Source organism: Onychostruthus taczanowskii, unplaced genomic scaffold (genome assembly GCF_017590055.1).
Source record: "Onychostruthus taczanowskii isolate IOZ18803 unplaced genomic scaffold, ASM1759005v1 scaffold10, whole genome shotgun sequence".
In the NCBI taxonomy this organism is placed as follows: Eukaryota; Metazoa; Chordata; class Aves; order Passeriformes; family Passeridae; genus Onychostruthus; species Onychostruthus taczanowskii.
In genome coordinates, this window is record NW_024496526.1 from 4,077,505 (window position 1) to 4,102,034 (window position 24,530).

Genomic DNA, 24,530 nt, shown 5'->3' on the forward strand with positions numbered 1-24,530 from the left:
AAAATAACACAGAATGTAATAGAAATAGGCTGGAATTTAATAGCAAAATATATGTGTGGATGGGTGGAATGTAGGAAAATAGAGATAGTGATGAAGGTAATCTCACCCCTAAGGAGTTACAGCTGTGCTAATTATCAAGCATTAGGAACAGGCCTGCCCTTAATAGGCCATAACTAGATCCAATTAGGATGGGTATTGTAAGAGTAAGTTAACTGGAGGAAAAGTTGGATGGAGTTTGTTGGTTGTACTGAGAAAAGGAAGGAGTGAGTGCAGTGAGGAGCTGCCCATGAGGAATCACCAAGAAGGTACGAAACCTTTGCAATAAGATGGCAACATATATGTATATAGGAAATAAAAATAATTTATTTGAGGAGCTCACCACTTGAAAATGTAGTATGTGGAGGAAGGCCTAGATAATCGCAGGTGACTAGAAATGGCAAGTATGTGGGAATAATGAGAAATACAGCCTGCAATGTATGAGATACAATCTGACCTATTCTTCCCCAACTTCTATCAGAGATGCTTTTTCTTAACTGCTATAATACAGTGTGCTTAAGTGTTCAAGAAAGGTGGAGTTTGATTTGGACAGATGAGGATACACTAAGATTATCAGGTTAATAGTTTCTGTGAGTGGAGAAAGGGTTATACTGCAATGGTTTTTGCTCTGCCTCCCTGTGGTTTGCTGGCAGATCAAGCCCTGGCACATCTGGAAGCTACGTAACCATGGGTTTAGGAGAACTCGTTTTCTTGGACACAAAACTGCTGAGTTGATTTTGCTCTTTCCAGTTGGATTAGATAACAGGTAGTGGAAACATGGATGTCTGCAAGAAACTAAATTTATACTCAAGAAGTTTGTGTAATTAGTCTAGAAAAGTGAATATTGTAAGAGGACATAAGTCTTCTCTTCAAATACTTTCAGGTTAAGCTCTTTACTCCTTAAGATAAAGGACAATGCCTGTTCAAAACAAGTATCACCAGTAACAATGAATAAATAAACTGGTGTGGAAGGTTTCAAACTATCAGGAGAATTAGAGTTTATTCTGAAGTCATTGTGAGACATGGGGAAGACTGGAAAAAAAATATCCCCAACCATTAAATGATAAAGCATGGTAAAAAGAATTCCATAAAGTGTTTAACTGGAATTACTCTATTTAGTCAGTTCTCTGTTTTTCCATACTCTCTTGTAGGCAAGGAAGGAATCTATAAGGTCAGTGGTGAAATGTCACAACGCCAGCAACATTGTATGCCAGTGGTGAATGAAACTTAGGAGCTTCTAAATAGCCCAGCTGTGACTTGGCTGTGAAGATGGAGAGTAGGATGCCTGGCGGCTGTGACCAGGAGAGAAGCAGGCACTGGAGCTGTGTTTGGAGCTAGGAACAGAAGAGCTGTGCTGGTACTCGGGACTGAGGGGAGGAGTGGGAAGGCTACACTGAGTGGAGGCTTTGTGGCTGCCAGCTCAGGAAGTGTGAGGTGAGCTGGGGACTGCAGAAGGATGGGGCAGGCTGGGAGAAAAGCAATGAGGCAGGAATAGTTTGGAGTGTCTGTTGTGTACTATTTGCCCTGCATTACAAAAACAAGGCCACTACTGGTTTTGATCACTGAGGTTTTTTCTTCCTGTGCTATGCTGTCACATAATGTTTATAACTTTAAAACATGCTATCATATAATTTCATAGAATTACTAGTGATTTATATTTTTAGTAAAGCCAAACTTCACCAGTGCATGCCCAGAGAAAGATTCTGTAACAAACCACTGATTCCCAGTGTTCAGAACAATGGTAGTTTATACTGGCAGGCTCCCAAGGATGCATCCAAGGGTTTTTCACCTCCTGAAGTGTCACAGAAGTGTCAATAGAGGATTTACAGGGGCAAGTGAAAAGCTGATGGTAGGATGATCTAAAGTGCTACCAAGAGATAGTCCCCGGCTGTCCCAGATAGTCTCATCTGCTGAGCACAGATGTAAATACATGTGCCAATCCCATGGCAGGGGAGGAAAACTGCTCTGACACACTGGACCCTTCTGATTTTTGGAAGTGAGCACCTCTGTCATGGACTATAATTATTGAAGCAAGATAAACTACAGTTCCCTCGAATGTGTGCTGGAAAATATTTGGGAAGCGGTCCAAAGTTGCCAGGCATTTCTTATTCCTGTGTTGGTTTTCAGCTAAACCTTACACATGCAGTAGTAAACAATAAAGTTGGATGGAAAGGTGTGAGTAGTAATTATTTTGGTACCTGACCATTTAAAAATATATATTTATATATACATATGTACAATGAAAAGAAAAATATTTTATCTGCTGTGACTAATGCACGTGTTCACTTCCCTTTTTCCCTTTTCAAAGGGTACTTACAACAGAAAACAAGTATATATACATATATATATATGCTAAGAGCTTGCAAATACTTATTCATGTTCTTGCTGGGAAAAAAAAAGACCAAAATATGTAAATGTCCTGTGGGTATTTCAAAAATAATTTCAGCTGAGTTTCCCCTGTGTTTCCAAAAGGATTTTCAGGAAACCACTGAAAATGCTACACTGTGGTTTTGGTACCACTAGGTGGTGCTGCCTTTATAGTATTCCTTAGTGAAAATCTAGGATTATGCATCTACAGGGGAAAAAAAAAAAAAAAAAAAAAAAAAAACCCCCAAAAAAAAAAAAAAAAAAAAAAAAACCCCAAAACAAAAAAAAAACAGAAAACAAACCTATATATATAACTAAGAGCAGTGTACTTATTGTAGCTTCTTAAAGATAGAGGAGTTTGGCTACCTTTGTTTGACAGTCTCTTTGCTCCTGTACATGTAAACATTCTTAATTTCTGTTCATCTTTTGCATATCCTTGCTCAAAATGGGAATTAACATGTATAAAAAAGTAGAGCATGTCCAAAGTTTCATATGGGAAAAGTTGTGTTAGAGAAAATCCAGCTTTTGCAGTCCTGTATGGCTCCTGCTGGGATTTGTCTTTAACAGTTTGTTAATCATTGAACTTTGACACTCTACCTGTTATCATGCAAAATTCAAAATAAAGCCAGTTCTTACTCCGAAGAGATCACAGTCTAGGTGAGATAAGAGTAAAGGAGACAGGAAATAGTTGAGGGGGTTATTTGTGTGTTTCAGACACTGCTGCAGTAAACATCACAGTAAACAGGAGATCTTCTGACACTATTCAGAGGGTGTTGTAGCAATCTTGGCAATGTTTTAACACAGTGTTTGCTGTCAGATGTTTATCTAGTTGGGAAACAATTACATTAGAAGTGTAATCTCACTGAAGCAGCTCACTTTACTCAGACAAAAGGAAGGTTGGAGTCAAGGATTTTGGAAAGAAGTGTCTAAGGGATCAAGGACTGCAAGAGAATGTTTGCCACCACAGTTAAGTATGGGATAAGAAACATTTGGAGAAGCCCTTCTCACTTTCAGCAGAGTGAAGCTCTTTGTCTCCTTTATACAGACAGGGGTGAATACTTGAATTTGCTTGAAGACCAAATAATGCAGAGACAGTCTCATCCCAGATGCAAAAAAGAAGCATTAAGTCTATCTAGAGGATTAGGGAATCAGTTGCATTCATCTGGCTAAAAATCTTCATCTAAGACCATACCACTGAAAAGGCAATCAGTATTTCACTATTATGTTTATAGATGCTTCCTTTATGGTCACAAATTAATAAATAATGAATGCATATAAATCATTATAACTCTATCAAACACCTGTTATTTGCAGATGAAGTTGTATTAAATAACATGCATTTCTTTCCACAAAGAATGAAAGCACCAAATTCATCCAAGAAATAATCACTCACTGATTGCTAGTCAGCTTAGTTTTGCAATATAAACAGATTTCAGCCCCAGGAAGTGTGGCAGCCCTTTGTCTCAGCTCTATCCTACACTGTGTTTTTAAAATGGTTACAAAACATCCCAACTTTGCAGATTTCTGAGACATAAATCTCAGGTGGCAAAGCTTTCTAGCTCATCCTGTGATGCAGAGATCAATCATCACCTCTGCAGGGAATGGCTACACTTATCCATCCCCTGGTTATGTCAGATTAAATTGAGGCAGGAAAGAGCTAACACAGCCATGCTGCTCCATCACAGCAGATGTCTATAATGTTTGTATGTTTTCAAGGCTGTAAATTTTAGGCCCACACTGAACAGTTTCATTGTGTTGGATTCTTCTTTCTGCATCTCTGGGACTGGGTCATCTTGATTGACAAAGCTTCATTGGCAAATGCATAGGTAGAGATTAATATTTTAATCTGTCACGATTCTGGGTCACACTGGAATGCCAGAGTACTGCTTGTAATTACTGCAATTGTGTTGACGTATAATTTGGTATTAAGTACTTTCATTATTATTTTTGATGTTGGCATTCCAACACACAATACTATAGGCAAGACCAAATGAAATTTATGCTATTATTTGGCTAGAAAATAATTGCAATTAGCACATTGTCCTTTTTCTACTGGAACAGAAAATAGTGGGCTACTAATGATTTTCTGCCATGAGAAGTGATGAACTATCAATTGTGTATGTAGAATTAATTGTTATGTAGACCAAAAATACTGCTCGCTGTTAATAGTTGCCTTTTGGGTTTCTATTTGCTACCAGTTTCTGGAAGCTTGTTTTACAAGCAGCACATTTCTGCAATATGTATAATAAATGTATCATTACCTCTCTGTCCAAGAGAGAAGTGCCACATTTTGTCCTTCCTTAGCTTGGGACTCAAGGCTGTGAATTCCTTAAAATAATTGAAAATGTTGAAGTGATGCCTTAATTCCTCCTGCCCTTCTTTGGTTTTCAGTTTTTGTATTTCAGATTGACATTTTTTTCCTGTCTGGACACCTATTAATGTGATTCCAAAAGGTGGGGTTTTGAGGGACCATCCTGTGTTGAAAAATTCCTAGTAAAGATGCTCAGCAGCTGCAACATTTCCACAACATTTCTTGTGCTTTGTCTTTCAGAGCACAGTAGTAGAAATAAAATGTATTTCCATCACTTGTGCAGTGAATGACATGTTAAGAAAAAATTTCACAATTTATTACATTTGGTTCATTTATCTGATAGTGTTGCCTTATTTCAAAATATAGTTTGGAAACAAAGCAGAAATTTAGCTTGAAATTTATGTTTATTCTTCTACATGCTGATGACCCTGATATCTGTGTACACATGGCTTTGACTCATTAAACAGCAGAGGATGCTTGCTTTAGGACTGTGAGTGTTCTCTGTTAAATTTGGCAGGGAAACTTGAAGATGTCACAGCATTGAATGATACATTCAAATGTCACATAATTTGGGAAGAGAAATATATAAATTCTAACTAATACTAACTATTTGAGGCCTTTGTTGTTTTTTGCTGAATCTTTATTAAAACCTTTTTACAGAGTTGATAGAGCTCTGGAAATGGATGAGTTGTTACAGGTAAGAATAAATTTTTTTTTTACATTTTTCTGTATTGTATTTTCTTCTGATCCAGGTCTAGGAAAACATTATAAATGTCAGTAATTATTAAATAGAATAGATTGTATGAAAAAAATGTATCCAATGTTGTATTAGATATGTGCAGAAAGCAGGATTTGCCCAGACTAGAAAGTTACCATCCTTATTTTCTAAAAAAATCAAATCCCAAACCTCAAAAGAAAGGAGTTGGATAATTTTGAAAACTGCAAATATTTGAATTGGTAGCAAGCTTGCAGTAATTGAAGGAGAGATGGCTCTCGTAAGTAATGTGCAGTGAATAAGTCATTCTATTTCGTTGCCAAGGAAATAAAACGAGGCTCATGGTAAAGGGAAGCAAGGAGGAAGACACTACAACTGGGACAACTGTTACCATTGCATAATCCACCTGGCACGGTTATCACAAGTGTGGAACTTGTGGATTTGTGTGTGTTTGATAGAAAATATCAAATATCTCCTGCATTTCAGTGACAGTTGGTGCTGTTGATATGGTATCCTGGTGATATGATGTCCTCTGTGTGATTCCACCAGCTGGGCCATGTGTTCTACTGTAGCTATAGTTGGGGATAAACCAGCCTGTCCATGTGAGTATATAATTATTTCTGATTTTTTAGATATTTTAATAAATAGTTGAAGGCTTCCAGAATTCAGAATATTATCCAAAGGAAGCACATGATTCACCTGCCTGTTCCTTGCTGACTGATGATAATGAAAAAGTAAAACCAAAATTATTTCATATTTGCTAAATCCCTTCTTTTTCTGCACAATAGGGTATACAGAAATTTTGATAAGCTTCTTGGAAATTTGTACAAATATTTGTGCAAAGCTTACAGACCATTGTCATTCTTTACTCACTTCATTTAATAGTGAAGGGTAGCTAACCTGTCACAAATTCAGGGCCAAAGATCACTTTGTAATGGCTAAATCCACTCAGGCAGAGGAAAAAAAATAGTTACATGCATGTGTATAAAGCACTCAAACAGGTATGTGGATGAAAAAGAAATACACTCTGAATTTTGAAAAATCTGCCAAAATTTGGAGGTCCCAGTAAGGCACATCATGAACACCCAATAATTCCCTAGAATTCAAGCAAGCTTGCAATCACAAGACAGTCTTCAGTGAGACAGGAGACAAGTTGTAATTTTATTTCCTGCCTCTCCCTGTTTCTGAACAGGTGAGTCTGGACTAAACAGGAAAAGCTCTCAGCTTTGGAGCCTTCCCAGTGCTATAGTATTAGTGGGGGTTTTTTTGTTGATTTTGTTGATTTTTCGTGTTTAGGGCATGAGAAGAGTAACTTGGGTATCATCTTCTGTTTCTCATAAAGACAATGGAGAGATTCAGCAGGAACTGAGTGTCTGAGAGGTATGGGAGGGACACCTTTCGACACTATTTTTAAATCAAAGTTCCTTCATGATGCTCTTGATTTAAAGGACAGAACACGTAATCAGCAAGTTCTTATCTATTATTTTTATGGCAGAAACTTCCTGATTCTTCCCTGCACCTTCCTGTGGGAGAACAAAGGGAGAGTTTGCAAGAGATTATAGTCAGTCAGAAAAGAATTCTAAGGCAAACTAGATAATGGTGAAATTGATAACCAAATTATCCCTGATAATGTTATCAGGTTAGAAAAAAGACAGAAGTCACCATTGCAAGCTCCTCTGGAATGCTGTCTCAGAAGAATGCATGATCTACCATGGAAAGAAAAAGCTGGGCAGGGTTGGAGTTGGAACTTGATTAGATTTTGCTACATAATATATTTAGTGCAATTTGTTGTTTTCAAGATGTTGGATTTACTGTCTCAAATTAGTCCTACAACTGACATCACTGAAGAGAGTGCTGGAGGCAGGGAGTGAGGCCAGCTGACCTGCAGTGCTACAGCCAGAACAGAACCACAGATCCAAACAACCAGGTTGTTTAATAGCTGAATTTCAGCTTTGAATGCTGCAAGAAATTGTGATTGAAACAGACCCATTTTGCACCACAGGAGTATTTGGGGTAAAGGGCTTTAGAGTTCTTAAAATAGTTTACTGCAAATATTATTTAGTATAAATATAAGAATTTAAAGAATCCAATAATTATATACTTATATTTTCCATAAACATTTCATTAACTGAACTCTACTAAATATTTTCTAAAAACTGTAATTATACACTTAAAATCAGAACTCCTTGCTGAAAAGAAACAAAAATCAATTTAACTGGCTTTTAATTTTCTGTGTAAGTGGAACAGAGAATATATACTTCTAGTTCCATCAACAGTAGAAACCACTTCTGCTGTTGTTTTGGAATTATTTTATTTAAATTAATTGTTTTATGAAAGATTTTGCCATCAGTAGCAGGGAAGATTTTGATTATCACAGCTTGTACTTTTAAACACATGAACTACAATTAAAAGATTCAAGTCAGAAAAAAGAAAAAATAAGATATTGAATACATTGCTGAAATGACTCTTTTTAATCACTCTTCTAATCATGCTCCCAGATGGACAAAACTGGCAAAACAGGAATACTGATAATAATAAAAAAAAAGAGCTGGAACAACAATTTGTGCAATGAAGGGAATAAATTGTACCTAAGCTACAAAATAATAGACTCCAAGCCAGTGAGCATTTAAGCATATGTTTAATTGTAAACAGGTGAACAGCTCATCTCCCTCTAACGAGACAACTGAGAAGTGAAATGCACTTATGGGGCAGAGGCCTAACACAGTTATTATTGACTAGAGCATTAATCAATTAAGAGATTGCCATAAAAAAGCAGTGGTGTCTGTGTACATGTTAAATATGCCTGTTTGTGCTGGAGTGTTTGACAGATTTGCTTCTTCCCTCTGCGCTGTGGCAGTGAGTCATGCTGTCACCAGGGAGATGGACTACAGGTGGGTTTCACAACCCAGCTGCCTTTCTGAACTTCAGCTATTTAAGCTATCCAGCTAATCTCCCTCTGTAGCTCAGGGGGAAGGGAGACCCTGCTGGTTTATCTTTCCTCAGCTTTGGAGATACAGATGTCTCATTTTTGACTATAAAAGGAGCCCAGGTGACTCAGCTGAAATTAAATATGTTTAGCTGGTTGCAGTCGGGCAAAATGAAGTGTTCTGGGGTCCAGTATTAGAATAGATTAGACAACTATGCACATATTGAACTTAATCTCATTGCAGGTGATACTCATAAGCATTAAGTTTGATTTCTTTTAACTCCAATTGTGCAGAATCTGTCACTAATGGCTTCCAAAAGGCTTGACATCTGTCACACGATGACACAAAGCATAAACAAATATAAAAGCATTAAGTTACCAGCCTGTATGTTCATTACTACATAATTGCACCGCATCCAATTGAAATTATTTACATTTATAACCTTGTAAAACACAGTAAGCTTGAGATCAGAGCAATGGTGGATAGATAAGAGACTGAAGCCTTTCTTGCTCACAAAGCAAGAACTCCTGCCTGTATGACCTGGCTGAGATGGCTTACATGGTCACTCAGGTGCATGGACACTCACAATATGTGGGTCATGCCAGGGGAGTACCTGCAGCCCAGCAAATGCTTTGCAGCTTTGGTGCTGATCCAATCAAGTACAGAAATAACTGGGAGATGACTCATGCCGAGAGGTGGATACTTGCTGTTAATCCCAGCTTTTAAAGTGTACACGGTTTGTCATCATTTTTCATTGTGGTGAACATGTGTGTCTGGCTGCTTTTGTTTCACGAGTGTCTGATGTTTGCTGTGGACTCCCTTCTCAGCTAATTTGCTTTTCACTTGAAAGGACGTAATCAGACAAAAATCCCCTCAAAACCAGTTCCACTGAAGAAAAGACCAAAGCAGGAGAAGCAAATATATGATGTAGGGTGGAGAGGAATGTGTTCTGACCCTGAAACATCTGCTCTTTTTAACGTGATACTGCAAATGTTTAACCACATGTGCATCTTTCAACCTTAAAAACTCAGCTAAGGCGGCGGAGGTGGGGGTGGGAGAAAAATGATGGATGATACCCAAGAAGAAAGGTAATATGAAAATAACTACTAAGGCTGAAATTATGGAAGAAATCAGATGCATTTGGGACAAATACTACAGAAAATGAATACTAAATTAATACTAAAGGCTAATCATACAGATGGATGGATATTCAATTCCTTCCTGGTTTTATATTTAGTAAATTTGCAGTATGCAATACAGATTGGCATCACTGAGTCAGTCCAGTATCACTGCACTTGTCTCATACACAACTGGAACACGTGCCCTAGTAATTTATTAAATGGGAATAGTATGTCTGCTAACACAATTGAAGTATACCATGGATTTAAACTAGATTCTGAATGAAGGTTTTGTCATTAAAAAGCCATTGTCAAAACAGGCAGGAAATGCAGATGTAGCTATGATATTATGGAAAATCCTTGCTGGGATTTTTCCTCTCCTGAGAAGCTGAGGAGCCTCAGGAGAGAAATGTAAACAATTACTATCTGCTGCTGTGGAATGCAACAGGTGCATCCATGATTGGTCCATGTGGATTGTTTTCCATTGATGACCAATCACAGCCACCTGTGCCAAGGCTGTGAGCAGTCACAGGATTTTTGTTATTCTGTTCTGTTCTGTTCGTTCTTGTTGAGCCTTCTGATCTCTCTGTTCTTTTAGTATAGTCTTAATGTAGCATTTTAATATAATATCTAACATAATAAATCAGCCTTCTGAAATAGAGTCAAGCCTCGTGTCTCCACACACGGAGAAGAATCATCAACATGCAGAGGCACTGTCTCATGAAGCCTTATGAAGAGATGTTGACAGCTTCTCTGCTCACAGTTTCTAAGGGCTCTGGCAAGATAATTGTTTTTATTCTAATTGTTTTTATTTTTATTTTCTGATCTGAATGAACAGAAATAGTACTGAAGCAGAAATGGGAAGCAATAAATGAGAAATATGTTGGAAGACCTGGCTTAGCCCTCTTAAGTTATCACCTTCAACATTTATCTGTAGCTTTACATTGCAGTAGTGCCTGCTACACTGTTCCCTGCATGTGTGAAACTGGAGATAAGAGTCTTCATCGGGAAAAATGATGACTGTGTGAAATGCTCCGCAGACAGACGGAGGTTTTGTTCCCATCATTGAATGAAAACAGGTGTTTCCATCTTAAACAAAGGTAAATGCAAGTTTGTTACATATCTCAGCTTTCTGCAGAGCACTGGATTGGTTGGTGCTGTACTGGGTACTGAGTGCACGGAGTCCCAGGCTCCCACAAAGATCTGGGATGAGTGTGCAGAGGCAGGAGAGGAAGGAAGGAAGCTTCCCCACCACTCGCCCAAACCCTGGTGTGTGGTACTGAGGGAAGCTTGGGGGCTGAGTGTTAGGATGTGAGTAACAGCACTGAGGTGGCTTCCTGTATTCCAGGAAGCAGAACTCTGTCCTGACATGTAAAGGAATAAAGTTTCACAAAAGGTATTTGCCCAGTAGGTCTAGCAAAGCAAAACCAAAGCCAGGAGGCCAGGAAGGCAAATGGCATCGTGGCTAAAAGCATCAGAAATGGAATCAGTGTGATCATCTCCCTGTACCTGTCACTTGTGAGGCCACACCCCAAACCCTGTGTTCAGCTTCATGGCTGTGCAATTCAGTGTAGTATTGCATTTTATCAGGAAAGACACTGAGGTGCTGGAGCATGTCCACAGAAGGTAACAAGGCTGGTGAAAGGTCTGGAGCACAAGTGCCATGAGGAACAGCTGAGGGAGCTGGGAGGATTCAGCCTGGAGGAAAGGAGTCTCAGGGGAGACCTCATCATGTAGGCACACGGTTGGTGGTGATTGCAGTGGGGCTGTGGCCCAGCCTCATCCCCAGTGGGCCCAGCTGTGAGCAGCAGGTGAGCAGCACTGACAGCAATGAGCCATGGGGTGCCCAGGGCACTGACCAACCACCCAAGGGAACAGAGGGCACACGGGTGTAAAGCGTGTAAGATGAAGAATTTAAAAGCTTGGGCTAAAGAACAAGTAGGGCAGATGCTTGAAGCCTTTTGATGAGGTATGTTACTCTGTATGGGTTGAAGCTTTCTGAAATTATATGGTGATACTCTGCGTATTGTGGCTGTCTGAACTATGATATTATCACTCCCTGTACTTGCCTGAAAAGACATTGTAGCAAGGTGGAGGTTGTTCTCTTTTCCCCGGTAACAAGTCAGAGAACTAGCAGAAATGGCTTCAGGATGCGCTGTGGGAGGTTTAGATTGGATACTGGGAAAAATTTCTTTACTGAAAGGGTGGTCAGGCATTGAAATATGCTGTCTAGGGATATGGTAAAATCACCATGCCTGGCAGCATTCAAAGAGTGGGGGAATTGGCACTTTGGGGTATAGTTTAGTGGTGAACACAATGATGCTGGGGTAATGGTTGGACTCCATTACATGAGAAGTCTTTTCCAACCTTAATAATTCCATGATTAAAGGATGGAATCTTCTGAAATTTCATGTCACCTTTTAAAAATTAGGTGTTTGATTCACTTCCAGGCCCCCTTCCTTAAGGAGTTAAATTTCCCCTTTATGCTTGTGAAGATCCAGGAATAATTTGGGAAGTACCCTTGCCCTATGAATTTGGACAATCAGCGATCACAATTAGTGGCACAGATCTCTTAAAACAAGAGCGGCGTTTTGCTGCGGGGTGAGAGACGGCAGCAAACTCATCCCACCACCTAAAACTAATCCCTTGCGACGCTTCCCAGACTTTCCCACCCTGCTGCCTTCCTCTGGGACGGGCAGCGGCGGGGACCTGGAGAGGGCAGGGTGGGGGAAATCCGTCCAGCACCGGCCCCCGTCGCTGTCCCTGTAAGGCAGCGCTTTCCCTTTAAAAGGCGGCCGGCGGGCGGGAGGCGGCGGTGACGGCCGGGGCCATCGCCTGCCCGCCGGGTTTTCCCCCCCTTCCTGCCGGTCCGTCGCTCGCAGCCCGTTAAAAAGAGGAGGCAAGATGGCCGAGCTGGGCAGCAAGGGGGTCACGGCCGGGAAAATCGCCAGCAACGTCCAGAAGAAGCTGACCCGGGCGCAGGAGAAGGTAGGGAGGAAGGGGGGCATCCCCGGGATGCGGGGCTGGGAGCGGGGGCCGCGGCTAGCGGGGATGACAGCCCTGCCCGGAGCGGGGATGCGTGTGGCAGTGGGTGCTAGCGGGGGGGTGGCAGCTGCCTTCCCTGCCTGCGGAACTGGGGCCCCTGTGCATCCTGAGAATGCCGAGTATCCCCGCTGGAGCGGTGCGGGATCACCGTCCGCCTGCGGAAACATGGCATCGGCTCCGGCCGGCAGCGGCGGGGAGCGCGGAGCGCCGCACGCCTGGCTTGCAGCCGCAGATGCTTATTGTCTCTGCAGGAGGAGACCTTTGGATGTGGCATCTAGGCTTTAGCGCTTTATGCAGCGTTTTCGAGAGCGGTTCTGCGTTTTGTAGCGCTAAATGAGTAACCTCAAAGACGGTGAGGGAAAGGAGACGGACGCTGCCCCCTTATCTTCCAGCAGCATCGCTGATGGTCGCTGCTGGCCGGACTGACCTTGAGCTCCTCACTTTGGAATGGTGGTTCAGCCATACGGCCTTTAAAGATTGTGCCGATCTGCTGGGAGAGGGGGGGCATTTTTGAATCCCGGGAGCCCTTTCGCTGCTCTCCGCCCACCCAGTGCCAGCAGAAGGTGCCAGGAATATGCAATGGATACTTTTCCTGTTCATCTCTCTGGCATGCTGCATCTGATGCCAGCTGCCTGCCCTGTGTAGGGATTATCGGGCGTTTTACGCAGGGACATTGATCAGCTGCTTTTATTGCAGGCACGCTCGTCTTGGTTTTCAGTGGTTTGCTGTGAGATGACATTGACTGAATAAGGACTGGTGCATCTTTGAGGGAGGGCGGCGAGCAGATCTGCCCACTGCTGCTCGTGTTCCCTGGGAGTTATCTTTAGCAGCTAGGTTTAATCTAGGAGGGTTGGGATTAAATGCAGTGCTGGCCTGAGCCTTGTACCAATCTCTGACACTGCTCAAAAACGCTGCTGGGTCAGAATGGCAGCCCAAACCACTTTTATTTAATGTTGCATCCACTACTTATAGCTCGCTTGCTGAGACTAGGAGCATCCCTTGAACTTGTCTGACTGCTTGTAAAAAGCCCCAGTGACTACCAGATCCAGAATGGAAGTGCAGCAGCAAGGTCCTGGCTTCACAGAGTGAGCTTGGCCACATCTGTGGTTTTCTTTATCCTGCTGTTGTTCCAGAGGGGACAGGACAGGGAATCTGGTCCACCTTGAACTCATCACAGATGCTGAACTTCATTCGGTGTTAGCCACCAGATGGCAACCATATTTGTAGCTAGTGTTAGGGTAGGTGGTAGAGGCTGAGCTCCTGGGCCTGCTGATGGAGTTGTTATATTTAGTGGTGCAGCCTGGAACCAAGTGTGTCCTGCCAGGCCCTGCCCTGTCTCTTATCGAACATACACAGGTTCTTTTCCTAGGGAGGATTTTCCACAAATTTCTGTCAACTGTTGATCTAGTTCACTTCCTTGCTCACGCCCTGGTGGTGTTTGGGGACCTGGGAATGACAATAATAATCGAGAGTTAGCTGGGTATTGCAGGTGATTTGCACGATCTGAAAACAGTTGTTTGTCTTTTTGGGAAGAGAAAAGCACAGCTTATTCTCCTCTAAGGAGAAAAGGAAAACAACCCCAAAGCACTTGCTAACACAAATTTTAGACCCTTCAGCTGTTGTTATCCTGATGCAAACAGTACAACTTTAATCTCTGGGCTCTCAAAAAAGAAAAAAAATGGTATTGTTTGCTTCATCATCTGACTTGCCTCTTCATACTGCTACAGGATTCTCTGTAGCATCTTTTGTGAAGCATTCAGTATTTTACCCATAAAGGACAGACTTTCACTGAGGAATATATGTCAGTGTTAACTTTCAGGTTGTGAGGAGAGATACAGCTGAATATGAAGTGATGTGGAAGCACCAGTGCTTATGACACTCTACACTTGTGGTATTTAGTTATAAACTGAGATACTGTGTTTAGCAGGAAGGGTCAACTGTGGGTTAGGAGATAAGGACCAGGTGTTAATTTAAAAAAAAAGGTAAGCAGAAGTGTGCAGAGGTGGATCTGGTAACAACTTAAAAATGTGTTAGATTTTTTGTGAATATAATTTGGCTAGGGTTGAACTTTTCCTTTTTGAAGCTTAAACAAGCTGACTTTTCCTTTTCCATATTGCATTTTGTTTTTAATCAAGGATAAAAAAGTTCTTCCCTTGAGAATATCTCCCTCTTAACTTGAGCCCTGAGGCTTTGACCTCAGCAGTTTTCTTCCTGGTGAATTTCATCCTTGTGCTGAGCAAAGAATGATGTCTTTTTGTTCAGTGCAGAATTCACGCTGAAACACTGTATACATCCTTTTTTCCCTTCTGAGATGCCTATTATGTAAACTATGTAAGATATTCCTTCAGAAGTGCTATTTGTTTTGAGCTTTTCAGCAAAACTGTTGGCTATTTTTGGAAGACACTTGAGCAATCCCACAGGAAATATACGATGGAATGGTCGACTGCTTTTTACAAAGGGGATGGACACACATTTAACCTCCATCTCTACTCAGAGGTAGCCTCAAGTATAATTCTGGGCAATAATTTGCCAGTTGCCCAGTGAAATGTATCAAATAAGTTGATGCTGCTATCCAGAGCAACACACCTTGCAGAGGGAACTCATGCAACTGTTTTTAACTCTTATCACCTTTTTCAAGTAATTAAGATATTTAGACTGGAAATCATGATCTATTCCTCCTAAATTTAGCTGAAGGATTTTCAGACTGACATGTTGAGCTCTGGACTTTTCATAATGCTCAATTTCTTAAATATGAGTAAAAATGTAATGCCCCCAATGTCGTGGTGTCTCAGAGGGAGGCTGGTGTTTGCAGCTCTTTTAAACTTTTCCAGTGTGGCTATGAAGTTTTTTTTTTTTCTTTATGTCTGTAATCCATTATCTTGGTTCAAGTTTGTGTTTTATATTAACACTTCTTAATGTTAAAAATCTCCCCAGTTTCCACAATTCCCATTTTCCTCTAATAATGTCCTGTTTCTGGATGTGTCTACCTGCATCTGCTTTGAACACATCCAAACAGCATCTTGGTGACTTGATGCAGTCCTGGGGTGATGGTAACTCCTCTGTGGGGCTCCAGCAGGGAGCTGAGCTTGGGGAGCAAATGAGTTGGGGTTCAGTAGCTTGGCTGGCAGGGTCCTTGTCACAGGATAGGCTCTTTGATTTCCTTATGTGTGTTAGGTGGAGGATCAGTGTGGAAAGATGGTATTGGCTGTATGGGCACCAACTGTTGATTTAAGTTGCATGCAGATTAATAGCTTTATCTGAGGAGATGAACTTTAAAGTTGACATCAGAAAGAAAGATTGATTTAATTTTTTTTTCCCCCTTGGGAGCTTTTTTTGTGTGGAGAGGAGTAGAAAGGAGTGAACTTATTTTTACTTAGACTGAGTGTGGGAAGTTGTTATCCTATATTAGCGGTGGTCTCTCACTCTCTTTTTGTTATAAAACTAGACAAAATGAGGAGTCTGTGTTCTGTGACAGGAACAGACTGTTGTATTTTGTCATGACTTTCATCTGATGTGCCAACAAACCAAGGCATCCCCTTTTCTCCCTCTCCATCCCTAACCAAAGGGGAAGATTTGTTTTCCACGCAGGACCTGGCAGAGTTTAGTTTGGACATCCAAACTCCCTTTTGTTAGGGGGTCACATTTAGGTCATAGGCTGCTGTGTATAGTCAGACTGTGGTTTGCAGTGTTGCCATGAAACGTCACTTTGTTTTCCTGTTCTTGGCTTTGTTAATTCCACTCATGTTTGCCCACACGTGTTTGAAGTTTTCCCGGTTAAACCATCTGTCAGAACAAAGTCGTGCTCGCCTCTGGCTGCACAGACCAGGAGGCTGGGCTGTAGTCTTGGTCTCACCGGTTGTGGTTTGGGTGGAACTGGGTTTGCAGGAGGCATGGTTTGCATTTTGAATTTGCCCTGATAAGACATTTTTTCTCCTTCTAAGTCAAGCTCCAATAGGTGGAGCATTGCAGGAAGGAACACCTGGAATAAAATTTCAGCCCTCTTGAAGTAGGTCAGAGTCCGTACTAATGGGCAATACCCAAGAACCTTAAAGCAGATTTAAGGATCAGGATTCACCTGTCAGAGGCTCTGTGCTCTGTAGAAACTCTGCAGGTGGGGAGGGAGCCTTTCTATAAAAATCGTAGATGCAGAAAGCTCTCTTATTGGGAAGTAATCTATCTACCTACCTGAGAGAAGTTCCTTGTTGGTTTCCTTTCAGGATGCTTCTGTCTCTGCAAAACTTCTATAGGTTTTTCTTGCCTTGGTAGGATGGTTTGGTGGCAGTCTGCCTCGTTGTGCCAGTGAAGAACAAATAGCCTGAAGAGCTACAAGTATTGTTTGTCTACTGATCTGGCAGGAGAATTGAGGTTTTGTTTTTTTTTCTGGGGGACTCCCCAGATGACAAAGGCAGGGCTTTTTACTTTGTCTCTTAGCCTGCTTTCTTAAGAATGCAGGGCTTAGGGGATGGGTAGATCTCAAAGGTACTTTGTGCCTAAAGGTTGCTGGAAAACAGGCACTGGATACAGCAGGGAGATCTGAATTAATGCTCCTAACGTTCAGATGATTCCAGTATGAGCTCAGACTGTATTACTGGTATCAGATAATCTGCATGGTACAGGGAGGAGGTGAAATAGGAAACCGGGTTCCACATGTCCCCTTGCTCATGGAATGGTTTGATTGGCAGGGCACTTACAGTGCTGTGCTGAAGGTGCCCTTCTGCCTGCCCTATTTGCAACAGATTTGTTATATGAAGCAGAATCTCATGGATGGATGAATTTTCTGATTGGAGAAGGCCCAACCCTGTTCCTTGTCACTTTATCTTCCCTTTAAGTTCTAGTCTTGCAAACAGTCATCTTCAGTACAGTTCTTGTGAGATCAGGTTTATGAGGCAGGATCTGGAAGATCTCTTTTCTCTGTGGATTTTAAAGAGGCTCCAGGCCATACAGCGTGTTACAGACCTCATCTCTTAGGGGGGGAGATCAAAGCTTGTCTGGCCTCTCCCTCCATCCTGCATGCTGTTAGGCAAGGTTTGTATTTCCAGGCACAGATGTTTGTTTTCTTTCCAACATCATGATTGCTCTTCACACGTGATTAGCAAATGATGTGGCTGTAGCCAAGCCATTGGGGAAAGCTGGATGCAGCCTGGGATGTTCAGCATCTCACTGGACTAGGGCCTTTGGGAGTAACACAAGTTTTCCTTTGTTCATGGCTCTTTAGACAGAGACACAAGACCCTGTTGCTTGTGATCAAATGTATAATAAAGCTCTGGATCTAGAAACATTTGGAATGACAAGAGGGTCCCTCAGGTTAACAGGTATTAGAGTGGCTATTTTTTTTTCTGCTGTTGCAATGCTCACCAGACACCTGAGCTGCCCGTGGTGCAAGTTCTGCAGCTTTGCAAGTATCATCTTCCAGTCCTGGCTGCCTACCTGTGCACAGAGGGGTCAGCCTGTCTTCCCAGAAGTTCTGTGCTGGCACCCTGACGTGATCACAAAGCCAGCTTCAATTTGCCAAGTGGAACAGGCAGGTCTGTCACCCTTGAGCTGGCCACAGCTCAGCCCCCTATGTGGGCTGGCCCATTTAGGGTGTGCAGACCAGCAGCTTCTAATGGGGGTAAGACTGTGTTCATGTTGACCAGGAGACTGTGCATTCTCTACCCCAGAGCAGTGAGATGGGAACAAACATTAAAATATGAATAAAGCACTGCTGACAGGTAGAATACTGCAAAAAGGTCCATTCTGACTTCAGGCTGTGTTTTAGCCTTCTCTTGAGGGACTGTGTATTTGGGTTTCTCCAGCAACTTCAATATTGAATGCATGAGTGCCACCAAACCTGTATCATTCTGGCATCCCTACTGCTGAGCTAAAAGGGGACATCTCTCACAGGAAGGGGTTGGGAGAGAGAATAAAGTAATTTCCATTTTCTTGCTAGTCAAAATCAATTTTAAATATGGTATTAGTTGAGTACTTAATACTGTCAGAACAGGAGAGGGGAACCCCTGCAAATTTGCCTGAGCTCTTGGCAGTGGCACAGGGGATGAATAAATCTTGTCAGGTGTCTTCTCAGCAGGTGCATCCAAGTGGCTGGTAGACCTCAGACTGTTCAGGTTTCCCTGGGCACTCTCCTAGCCTCTGAAGCTGTTTGATCTTCACGAAGCTGGCAAGTACTGCAGGGTAGGTCCTGTGCCACATTCCTGGAGAAAAACTTGAAGTGTATTTATTAGCAGAAGATAGGATTGATGTGGTGGGTTGTTGTGTTTTTTTTTTTTTTTTTGGTTATATTTTCATCATGCCGACTTGCTTGCACGGTTTTGTTTCTTAGCTGCTACTCAGAAAGTACCTCTCTGTAGATCTGTAGTTCTCTTTATATTTGTGATGTGAAGGAACAGAAGGGAATAGAAATTCTTCAACCTGCTGAAGTTGTGCCAGTTGTTTAATTTATTCTCCCTTTTTCTCTCCAATTTTTTTTTTTCTTCTGGGTTTCTCCTTTGTTATGTTGGGAGCATGCATTCAGGAAGGGTTTGCCAGAGAAGGGAATTGCATTTTGTGACAAATGTAGAACCCAGAGTTTGGGGCATTCACAGGCGCAGATGGAGGTCTCACAGAATCGCTGTGAAGCAACTTTACGAAATGAGAAATAGGTACTGTGTTTGCTCAGATCTCTGCTAGTACACATGTGCAACATAGAATTTTCTGCTGTTTAGGCTGGGCTGGAGTGAGCTTTACTCAAACCTGTGGCTGGGAGGGTGAAGTTTCTGAAAGTCAGCAGTTCCACAGAAGTGCTGTTGGGAGAGTCCTGAAAGCCAGACAGTGTTGCCTTTCTTTCTGTCCCATTCTTTACAAGAAAGAAGAAGTCTGGGTGGCAGTGTGTTCTTAATATAGGCTGCCAGGCAGGATGGAGAGTGCAAACTTCACCAGTAAGGAGAAAGCAGCACTTAACAGCAGCTAATCCCCATGTGAAAACCATGGGCTGTATTTAATCTCTTGACATGCAGAAGTGCTGCCCTCTCTGCAAGGATTTGACAGGCAGTTTCAGAAAGCTGGTAACCTGTTCTGGAATTTTTTTTTCCTGGTAATTCTGCATTGATCGTATTTGGTTTGTTTATTTCAAACAGGTTTAGAACTTTTTTTTGAACTTGGTTTAAGAGCCACATTAGTTTCTCAGTTCTTCTCAAAGTTAGCTCTTCAGGAGGGAGATTAGAGGTTGATACAGCTGAAGTGCAAATATTTTTCACTGGGTGATTGCTAATACTCTGCTTTGGAACTGTATTAGACAGAGCTGAATGCTTGTTTGCCAGCAGGGATGGAAAAGGAACTTAAATGGTACAGAAACTACAGTATTTGCAAACACAGCTAAAAGTGTTTACGCCTTGGGGTTTTTTTCCCTGTGTACTACTTGGCTTGATTGTACATTTTATCAGGCCAGGAACAATAATGTGTGACTTAACCGACTCAGAACTGAGTTGGATGGTATTTGCAGAGTGAAATAGCAATTCTTCCCATTGGATTTACTTGGAATGGTGCCAGCAACAGATGCAAACTTATACTGAGGAGGTATGAAGAATGACATCTGAAGAAAATGTAGATCTCCACATCTTTTTATTGAACAGATATGCTGGTCTTGTAGCTCTTCAGTACCCTTGTAGGTGAAGTTAACAATTCCTCTAAACTGTTGTAGCTACTTAAATCTTGATCCTGCCAGCTCTATGAGTCTTGAGCGTGGAAGGACCAACCTTATTTCCTTATTCCTACTTCTACAGTCATTGTGGGGAAAAAATGGGCAAAATCTTGAGGGGAAAAAAAGAGTATGCTTTAAAAAATGCAGGAAATTCCTTTCCTGGAATTTGAACGCTCAGCTCATTAATTTTGAATTTTCTGGCAGTAAAGTGTTGTCTTGGAGAGCTACTGTCTTTCCCCACTGTGGGTGCAACATGACCTCTTGGTCCAAGTGTTGAGTCTGACACACGAGGCACAAAAGCGGTTTGAGTTATTGTACTGAGGGACGGCATATTTCAAAGGTTGCTTGAAAATATGTTTTTGGCAAAATTCTGTTGAGAGAGATGGCAGCTTCCATAAGAGGAACATTGCTCAAGGAGAGTGTAAAATCATTCAGGTGGAGAAATACGCTTGGGTTCTGACTGAAACATTCCTTAAGGTACAGTTTCCTCAGCAGAGGAGTGAAATGGCCATTATTCAGTGCATTGCACTGACCTCTGTAGTAGAAGTATACTAGGGATTTTTCTTTCTTTTGGTCTGTTTAGACTGGACAGCCATTGTGAAAGGCCAAGCTTAATTGTGTGTTAACAAACTTGAGCTATTAAAAGGATGTAGTCACTCTGATAATGTTTCCTACATCGTGCATGCAGTCAGTATGATTATTTGTTAGTATCTGCAGTGTGATTGCATTATGTATTGCCAAAAAAGGCCATTTCTTCTTATTCTGAAACAGTTCCAATATGAATATTGGACAGTCTCAGTTAGTAAAGATGATTCTGGTTTGTTTCAGTAAAAGTGTATTCCAAAAGATATAAAAGGGGTTTTAGATATTTTTGAAGAAGTTTGATATGGATGGTTTTGTAGGCAAAGGTTCAGGACGGTTTTCAAGCAGTAAAATTTTTGTGAAAATAGCTGAAGAAAGTGGAAAAAGAGATTCTTTCTTTGGTGAGGAAGAGCAGTTTATGTGCAGGGCTGGGACAGTGGGGTTTGGACGCCTGACTGTGGTGGGGGTCAGGGGGGTGACGTGATCCATCAATCACAGAGCTCTGGAATGGTGTGCTGCACCCAATTGCTCAAGGTCTGGGACTGCTTTCTGAATGGATATCCGAGTCAGTTGCCAGACTAGAACTTTTTGCCAAGCTGGAGGCTTTTGCTCTCCTTATTCCATGACCCTTGGTGGCCATAAATAATTCAGGGAGGAAGTGTGTGTTATCAGGGCTGGATGCCCTTACCACGAGGCTGTGGATGTAGTAGGTTAGAAGAGCTGCTTTGTCATGCTGGGTGAAGGTGGCTTGGAGCTGGGGTGTTTTAGCTGGAATGTCTCCTGAGCTGCAGTCCTGAGTCTCCAGCTGAGGCCTTCATTTTTGAGGAGGCTCTTTGGGGAGCACTTCATGGTGATTTTCCTCTCCAAAACCAGCGTGGTGCAGATTCTTAACAAGTGCTCTGGCAAAGAAGCTGATGGACTTAACACTCATTCACAGCCAGAGGACTTGCCTTGCCTTGCCTCATCAAGCCTGGCTCTCTAACTTGCTGTTCCTTGTCCTTCATCTCTGCTGGAGGAAAGGCAGTCCTCTTGGGTGAAAAGGAGAGGAGTTGTTCAAAAGCTGCTAGGGAAGAGCCAAGAGTTGATCTTCTGTTGATCCACATGTTCACACTTTGATGGGACAAACCACATTCTGTAGCTCAGCCTGGCTCTGGAGGGCACTGTTCCTAAATTCCCCATGGCTTATCCCTTGCAGCTATCAGCTTCCAGCTCAGGGAATTGCAGTAGCTGATCCAGATGCCCATGTCTTTCCTGTGCCCCACTGTGTGTGCCACGTGTTCCAAATCTGTCCTTCGCTTGAGAAACTCTCATTGTTCTTCAGCAAGGTGGTTGTGAACCTGTGGAGGAGCTTTACTGGCCTCTCAAGGGCTCTGCATCCAGCCTGTCCCTTCTGGAGTCCCCCTCTAGCATTGTTTTGCCTTGTAAGAGCTCTTTGGCCCCCACCCTCCTAGCATGCACCTGCTCCTTTATCTCTTTCTCCAGCTCAGTCATGGCCTCAAATGCCTTTTATGTTTTTTCCTGATTTGGTTGCTTCATTTTGCATCAGGGCCTGTGTAAAAATAAAAATACTTCTTGCAAAAGTATCAGCATTTAAAATGAGTGTTGCAGAGGAGGAGGCAGAGGAATTGAGAAGGGGAATTTGTGCAAACAACGCTATTTATACTATCTATTCCTCTTGCTAGTGTTACTGTTGGCTATAGATAGGGCTTAATTAAGCTACATTAAATGCCTGCTCAAGTAATAGACATTGATGTTGCTGAAGTCCTGTTGTCTGGAATGTCACATTGATGCCAGCTGAATTAAATGATGCCATTTGGCTTTATTAACTGCAGAGCTATGATGTAGTGACTATCTAGCTCCACAGTTGTGCCACTTTTTTGGCCTCTGTTGGGTGTCTGTTTAAAGCTGGGGCAGACAGAAGGGAGGGTGGAAATTTACCTGCTTTCTCGAGACTGAAAGGTCTTCCTCCTTTATTTTCAGGGCATTGATAAATACATATTCTCTCCAGTTTCTGCTTTGTTGAATAGCATGAACTTGGGAGTGCAGTGTTTTTAGCTGCCTGCTTTGAATAAGAGCAAACCAAGGAGAAAAAAATTGCCCCCAAAGTTACGAATTTGACTGCACGTGGTGGTGTCACCAGCACACCCAGGACCTGAGGGGTCGGTGGTCTGTCTCTGTGGCAGAGTGATGGCAGAGTGGTGCCTGTGTGCAGTTTGGCACCCCAGACATGACAGACTGAGGCTGACCCTGACAGAACCTGTGTCTCCTGCTGGAGCTGTGTTTTCAGCCCCTCAGGAATTGGGCCATCTGCTTAAGGTGTCAAGACTAAAGCATTCAAAGTCTGAAAACTCTGGCTTAAGCTTTTAAGATTCTTAATCTCCCACACTTCTTGAGGCAGGTGTCTGCTTCTGGCGTTGGGTTTGTTCTGGTGGGAGAAGTGACCACTTCTGAGTAGTTATCTTGCTGCCCTGTCTTCTGCTGCTGGAGCACTTTCCATGTGTCTCCATCTGCCTGCCTTAAATCAAGTCTTGCCTTTACAGACTGGAGTTTAAACTGACCCAGCTACTCCTGCTGGGGCAGCTGTTTCACATCACTGTTAAACCACCTCTGCCACTGAGATGTGTCATCTCTAGCTGCACCTTTTCCTCCTCTATTCTGCATTCTGCTGCTCCATTATCAACCCTCTGGTTGTGCTGCTTTACCTGTTTTTCTTTCAAATCTCTTCTCTCATAGGTACATTTGATGGTAAGTTCTGGATGGGGGACTAGAGGGCAGCAAAAAGTGTGGGAACAGAGAAAAGACAAGCAATCCACAGGGCAGTGGGATGGTGCCTGAGCTTTGCCTCTGTCACAGCTCAGGTCAACTAGACCTGTAGCTAGCACCCAACTTCTTAATTTTATGCTCTCTTTAGCTTATCTTTTGACTCTCTGAAACTCCTGACTGAAGGCTGTAAAATAGATGAGGAAAAAATTGGAAGTGGAGTTTAAATCACGTTTGCCAGGATTTGTTTTTATTCTCAAAAGCTTGGGTGGTGAAAAAGCAGGACATTTTCATGTCTTTAAAGATAAATGGGGTGTGTGTGTGTGTGAAGAATAAAGGATGGAAGAGGGAACTATCTGTGCTTTCTTTTTAACTATTAAAATCTGTAAAGAACAGGAAAAGATAAATAAATAAAACCCAATACTTTTTTTCCTAAGAAGCTTTTATTTAGCAAGGCAAGCTTGTACATTTATAGAAAGGGGAAAAAAAAGTCCACTAAATAACACAGTGAGTCAGACCTGGAGGGAACATGACATATCATTCAAATATTTGGGGATGGATGGGGAGCTGGGAACTTGATATATTTAAGAAAGAAAGAAGGGGGAAATAATTCCTTTTTCAGTTTGTTATATAATGTTGGTTATAACAGAGAACCAACCCTTAAATTCATGCTTGAGTATGAACCCAGTGCTTGGGCTGTACCTGCAGGGCAGGCATAATGCAAAATGACCTAAAGAAATGAGAGAGAGAGGAGTAACAAGATAAATCAACTAATGCAGGAGGAGCCTTGAAAAGGAGCCTGCTTTTGAAGGTGCTTGGGTGGCCTCGGGCTAGGCAGACGCTGAACTGCATTGCAAGTGTGTGAGTGTAAGCACAGTGTGACTGCAGAGACCGAGCATCCTGCCAGGGAGACAGGGAACTGCATTTCCATGCTGTCTGTCACAGCCCCGCTCCTGCTGTAGCATCACTTAATTTAGACCTGACTGACGAATGG

The 24,530-nt window shown here is 42.2% G+C and overlaps 1 protein-coding gene across 13 annotated transcripts in view; it reads left to right on the forward strand.

Annotated features, from left to right (window-relative positions):
* Positions 1-12,279: 12,279 nt before the first annotated feature.
* The window catches only part of BIN1 (bridging integrator 1), a 91,597-nt gene continuing 79,346 nt past the window's right edge, over positions 12,280-24,530 (forward strand). For 4 of the 13 annotated variants that reach the window (XM_041408294.1, XM_041408272.1, XM_041408313.1 and 1 more), the window contains exon 1: positions 12,281-12,462. In XM_041408294.1, the coding sequence (XP_041264228.1) occupies positions 12,379-12,462 (84 nt within the window). In that variant the 5' untranslated portion in view covers positions 12,281-12,378. Of the gene's footprint in view, positions 12,463-24,530 lie in introns of all 13 variants that reach the window. The other 9 variants (XM_041408263.1, XM_041408323.1, XM_041408282.1 and 6 more) reach the window with 4 other exon arrangements.